The sequence below is a fragment of the Pinus tabuliformis genome, chromosome 6 (genome assembly GCF_031772625.1).
Source record: "Pinus tabuliformis cultivar Carrire ecotype Pingquan chromosome 6, CPIR1, whole genome shotgun sequence".
In the NCBI taxonomy this organism is placed as follows: domain Eukaryota; kingdom Viridiplantae; phylum Streptophyta; class Pinopsida; order Pinales; family Pinaceae; genus Pinus; species Pinus tabuliformis.
This window is the reverse complement of record NC_142292.1, coordinates 1,811,621,786-1,811,627,891: the sequence shown is the minus strand read 5'-3', so window position 1 is coordinate 1,811,627,891 and position 6,106 is coordinate 1,811,621,786. Positions and strand designations below refer to the sequence as shown.

Below are 6,106 nucleotides of genomic sequence, written 5' to 3'. Positions count from 1 at the left end.
TGAACTAACATTTAAATAGGTAAGTCGTAGTCTAAATGTTTTATGAATTAATGTTTTTGTATAGCTTAGATAACTTATACTTTAAACATTTTGTGAACTAACATTTACATAGTTGTTAATGAATAAGCTTTACTTTAAATATTTTATGAACTAACCGTTTGTAAGAACATTTACATTTTTAATATAAAATTTAGTAAAAAATATTTTATACTAATGAAATTACATATAAATATATTTTAATTATATTTGAATTTAGGTTATGTTATTCATATTATGAATGTTAAGAGTTTTTTCGTAAAAATCACATAAAAACTTTAAATCGAATCATTTAGTGTGGATCATTTTCAGAACAAGATAACATTAGATTAGATAGATAACAAGATGTTTTCTAGCTATTAAAATATAACAACTAGTTTGGATTAAAAAAATATTATTAATATTAATTATATAAATATTTAGATATTTGTTTGAAGTATTAAATTTATTTTATTTTAAAACACAATTTTAATAATTCAAAAAAAGATTTTTTAAACCAATTCCAATAAGAACTAGAAAACATAGAATGTTTAAATGATAAATAACTAATATAAAAAATCAAAATCTTGGAATATTGAATAAAGAATAATAAATGTGTAAATAATTAGATCCAACTGTGAGGTATCATCATATGGATCCAAAAGCTCCCGTGCAAGTTAATCTAGAGTCTTAATATAAACACGCACACATCTAATGTTAAATCTCTGGGTCCACAACGTTAACCAATAAGATATTTCCACGTTTCAAATGCGATACCGCAGGAGTCCATGTCACAGAGATTTCCTGACAAGCGCCGACGGAAGAAGAATTTTTTCCTGTCATCCGCCACGTCATCTCACATGGCCGCGCCGTCGCTTCTGGCTTTCGTACATTCCGCGGATTCTGCGCAGAAAATTTAGCCTGCATCGTCCTCGTCCTTCACGGAAGAGACCAACCCTGAGTCGGATCCGTCTGACGAAATTTGTGGTCCGACCGGGAGTCACGCAGCATCGCAACCGTCCAGATGGCCTAAAATACGCGCGCTAACACTCGGCCTGGATTATTTTTTAAATAATAAAACAAGTATACAGCACGAAGCGATTCCAGCGAGGGACAGAAGGGCAGCTGCGGAGTAAAGACTTCCCGGGTTCGAGTCGCTGTCCAGCAGTTGCGCGTGCAGGGTTGCGTGGTGAGCAAGGCATTCAATCTCTCGTAAATCTGTGTCCTCCTTTTGAAGGTTTCAGCTATCGCATAATTGGCTCTGAAACAAAATTCGATCACGGTAATCTTGTTTTTCTACCGAGCTTTGAGTATCCGCCTGGCAGGCCAGTATCTGAGAGCTCGTTCCTCTTCAATCATGATTTAGGTTTTCTTTTAACCCTAATTATGTTTAGTTTTTCTTTAGACCTTTAAAAAAAAAAAAAAACCCATCTGAGCTGCCAAAGTTTGGAGGACTCATTTTATTTTCTATCTCTGCGAATTTTGGGGTTTCAGGAGAGAAATGGCGTTCGGTGGTATCGCTCGCTGGCTTCGGCGTCGCCGGGAGTCGAACCTGCGACCTAGGCCTTCTGCTTCTCTCCCGGCAGAAGCGAAACCCTCTTCGTCATCTGCTTCTTTTGCGGAGAAAGCGAAATCCCCTGAGCAGCACGGCACCGGGCCAAGACCAGCGAGACATGGCCGCAAACGGTTCAGCGAATTCGACAAGCGGCCAGCGGACACGGAAATTGATGGGTTTGTGGTGCCGGCAGATGTAGGAGATTGGACGTCTTGTTCTGATTCTGACGACTCTGACTGGTCCATTGGATGGTTCGAGCCTCTTTCTTCCGGATTCTCCAGCGACACAGAGTCCGAGAACAGTTTCGGGGTTCTGGTCCCCTGCTACGGCTACGACCCCTCTTCACGTCACGTGGTCAATTCCCGCGGCAAAAAGACTGAAAATCCACGCATCTTGGACATGATTCAGCCCAAAAGTTCGTCGCAGGGTAGGTTTACGGTTCAAGTCTCTGGAACTGTGAAATTTTTTTGGGGATATTTTTTGTGATTAGGGTTTTTATGTGGTGTGCAGATAGCCAGAAATACGTAGAGAAGTGGTTGGCATCTCTGAAGAGGCAGTGAAAATTGGGGCATTTGACGAAGATCGAAGCCGAAGCAATATTTTCACCGCGTTATTCTTTTTTAGGTTTGTTACTGTGGATATTCCATTGTCCTGAGCTAACTTCAGATTTTTTTCCTACTAAGTTAAATTTGGGTTTTTAGATATTTCCCTCAAGAGTGGGTGTGGTATTTTTTTTAGTATGAGACTGGGAAGGGGCAATCCCCAAATGACAGGGTGACTGGGAAATTGCTGCTGATGTGATGTTGGGTGCTTGTGAAATCCATCCTGAAGCCTGCAGTTGACTTGGCTTTTGTTTTTTTTATATGTTTTTGTACAGAATATTGAAAACGATTTTACTTTGTGATTTCAATCCACTATATCTTTTAGTGGATAGAAAAATTCTGATAGTATGTAAAGCCATACTATGCTTAATTTGTACAGAAGCTAATTAGCATGATATATATATATATATAATATCTTTGTGAATACTACTTATGAACATAGATGTGTGTTTGCAATTGAAATCTTAGGCAGCCATGACCACTTTTGTAAATGCTAATTTGAATAGAGACTCTGTTTCCTAAAATGATTTCAATGTTCTGTAACCTGTTTATATTGATGAGAAATACTGGTTATTGTTTTGTGAATTTAATTGTCAATGGAAATTTGCGTTTGCAATTATATCTATATATATATGAGAGTTTTGAGAGTTTTTTTTTATATATAGATGTGTTTTATTAAAAGATGAACAAAAAGATGTTCAGAAATAGAACTCTGTATTTTTAAGTGATTTTCATAAAAATATTGGTTATTGGAATTTGGAAAAATAAGTACTTATAAATAAAAGCCTGTGTTTTCTGTGTTTTTAAAAAGTGATTTTTGATGAAAATATGAGTTATTGGAATTTTCTTTTCATAAAAAATGGTTTTCCAGGTAAAGTAGTTTTTGGAAAAATAAGTACTTATAAATAAAAGCATGTGTTTTCTGTGTTTTTAAAAAGTGATTTTTGATGAAAATATGAGTTATTGGAATTTTTTTTTCATAAAAAAAGGTTTTCCAGGTAAAGTAGTTAAAGCATTTTAGGTCAAATGATTTAGTGAACAATTCAATTATTGCTGTTTCGATTCAAGTTTTAGGAGACTAATCTATTTATGAGATTTATGAAAAAGTTTTATCCGATATAATAGTAATAATAACCGTTGATCTTTCCATTCAAAATTGTTTTTGTCTGTGAATTTTATTTATAAATAGAGATTTGTGTTTTTCAAAAGTGATTTTGGTTAACATATTGAAAAATGGTTCGCACTTACCATGTTATTCAAGTTTTATAGATATTTGTGTTTTGAAAGTGATTTCAATAAAAATATTGATTATTGATTTTTTTTCATATATATTGGAAAATGGTTTTGTTTTTTTATTGTAAAGATGATTAAGTTAATCTAAGTAAAAATTTGTAAATTATTCAAATTTGGTTACTTGAAGGAGAGTTTCAAGAGGGAGGTCTTTCCTAAATGATTTTAGATGTGAAATAAGTTTAGAAATTGTTTTTGGTTTGTAAATTTTAATTGGAATAAAATCGTGTTTGCAATGGTCATGTTACTTAATGTATGGGTTTTCTTAAAATTTATTTATAAGTAGATCTTTGTGTATTTATAAGTGATTTGGATGAAAATATTGGTTAGTGATTTTTTTAAGAGAAATGTTTTTGTTTTTATTGTGAAGGGGAGATTAAGTGGATTTATTCTAATTGAAATTCCAAAATGATTTAAATTTAGTTAGTTAATGAGGTTTTAAAAGGGAGATTCCACTCAAATTATTTTTGAATGTGAAACAATTTTAAAAATTGCTTTTGGTTGATTGATTGCAGTAAATCTTGCTAAAGAGGAGTGGTAGTCTACTTTGGAGAGAAAAATTAATCAGATTTTCTGAGAATTTTAATGATCTATCTTAAAAAAAAAGTTTTCATATAAAGGAACTTGTTACTTCTCCCCCCCCTTATAGATGGGTGATTCTCTATATTACATACATGCATAGTCACTATGAGAAAGTAAAAAGGATCTCCCTTGTACTCATTAGTACACCACATTATTTAAATGCTTTAAAATATATAGATATTAAAATATTTGACTTAATTTGGGCATTAAAATCTTATATTTCTAGTTGAGATTGAAATATTGCTTTTGTTATTTTTCAGAGCAGAAAAAGCATACTTTTCTTATATAAGAAATATAAAAGAGTCCAAATATACATTCAGCGAGGAGATGGTATATGTTCCAATGATAGAGAATCTGTGACATCAGAGAAGCCATATCCTGATTAAAACTAGATCAGGCCAAAGAGACTAGATCAAAAATAGAAATCATCAAAGTGAGACCCTATACATAAGCCGGATCGGTATAAAAGGACTTCGCCTGTATATATAAAGAGAAAACTGAGAGCAGTCCGGAGTAAACCTGTTCAGAAACAAAAACTGCAGTCCGAAGTAACCCTGTTCAAAACAAAAACACATAGCATATAGTTCATAACAACTAGCATCTTCTAGCACAAAAGAAAATCAGAGTACTTTGCAAGAAAATCTAGAAATTGGGAGGGAAAAAGTCCTGAATGGAATAACATTTTCCATGATCCCAAAGCATCTTGAAGACCTTTTTTTGACAAGGAATCTGCCATTTGATTTTGTTCCCTGCTGATGAAATTAACTGAGCTTAATATCCCATGTGAATCTCAAAGTTAAGGCTTCTGCTAGAAAAACAATTTTGTTTTTGTATTTCCCGATCCATCACATTTAAATATTTTTAGTAAACATTTAGAGCCAGCAAATGTGGCTCATCATCCATGAGCCACATTTTGTTGTGGCTCATCATCATGAGCCACATTTGCTGGCTGGAAATGTCAACTTAAAATATTTAAATGTGATGGATCCAGAAATACAAAATCAAAATCACATGTGAAATTCAAGTTGAGGCTTAAGCATATCAGGAATTATACATCTCCTTAATATAAAAATGTAAAAGTCATTTATAAATGGAATAAAAAATACGATATAAAAATATTTTATATTTTATTTGAAGTGAACAATGAAATATTTTATATATAATAAATATATATAAATATGTTTTCTAATTTGAAATATACATCTTATTCACATTAATGTCTAAAAAATATTTTTAAACAATAATTTTATAAATGGTAAAAGCCTTATCCAAACAATAATTTTCAATTTATAAAAATCACTCAATATAATTTTATTATAAAAAGGTTATATAAATAGTAATTCAAATAAATATTAATTTTATTTTTTTTGTAATTAAAGAGTTTGAAATAAATATTAAACTTTTCTATTTTTAATTTCTACATCTTCTTTAACAATTTATATTCATTTTCTTGTAAAATGATTGAATACAAAGTATAAATTTTTTCTATTATTGACAGTGATCATAACTGCCATAACTTAATTGATGGAGGTTTTGCAGATAAAAACGCCTTATTATTAAGAGGTTATTGGGGCAATTCTAGTGGACACTCTCAAGTTTAGGCTTTGCTAATAAGCGGGTAGGAAACTACATTAAAAGAGTATTATGGGAAAAGAGTGTTAGAGAGCAAGGAAAGAGACCAAACTTCTTTTGGCTTATAGAAGTTCCCTTAGGCTTACATGACAATTAGTTTTGAACAATTCAGATCTCTACTTGAATAATGGTTTTATGGAAAAATTTAAGTATGTTTTAAAAATTAACTAAAGATATTTAGAATTTTTTAATGATTTGATAATTACAGTGCAGTTTATTCATTAAATAATTTTATTTTTTATCAGTAATATATTTTTTGGTGAAGATTGCCTATTCTATTATTTAAGATAAATTTTTGAATATATGAATAAATTTAATTTCCCCAAAAAATTATTCTCAAAACAATCAAATTTTCAAATTTTACAAATTATATAATAAAAATTTACAATTTCAAAAAATCCATTAAAAAAAATACCATATAACAATTCAA

General features: G+C 31.3%; 1 protein-coding gene across 1 annotated transcript; it reads left to right on the top strand.

Moving 5' to 3' along the window:
- The first annotated feature begins 913 nt into the window (after positions 1–913).
- Positions 914–2,598, top strand: LOC149266260 (uncharacterized). The gene is made up of 3 exons (XM_089430205.1): positions 914–1,381; positions 1,510–1,997; positions 2,081–2,598. The coding sequence occupies exons 2-3, from the start codon at positions 1,517–1,519 to the stop codon at positions 2,128–2,130; spliced, it is 531 nt and encodes a 176-aa protein (XP_089286331.1). The 5' UTR covers positions 914–1,381; positions 1,510–1,516; the 3' UTR covers positions 2,131–2,598.
- The last annotated feature ends 3,508 nt before the right edge of the window (positions 2,599–6,106 follow it).

Coding starts and splice junctions, on each gene's coding strand:
- LOC149266260 (XM_089430205.1), top strand. CDS start 1,517: ATGGCGTTCGGTGGTATCGCTCGCTGGCTTCGGCGTCGCCGGGAGTCG. Junction 1,998..2,080: donor GCCCAAAAGTTCGTCGCAGG/GTAGGTTTACGG, acceptor TGTGGTGTGCAG/ATAGCCAGAAATACGTAGAG.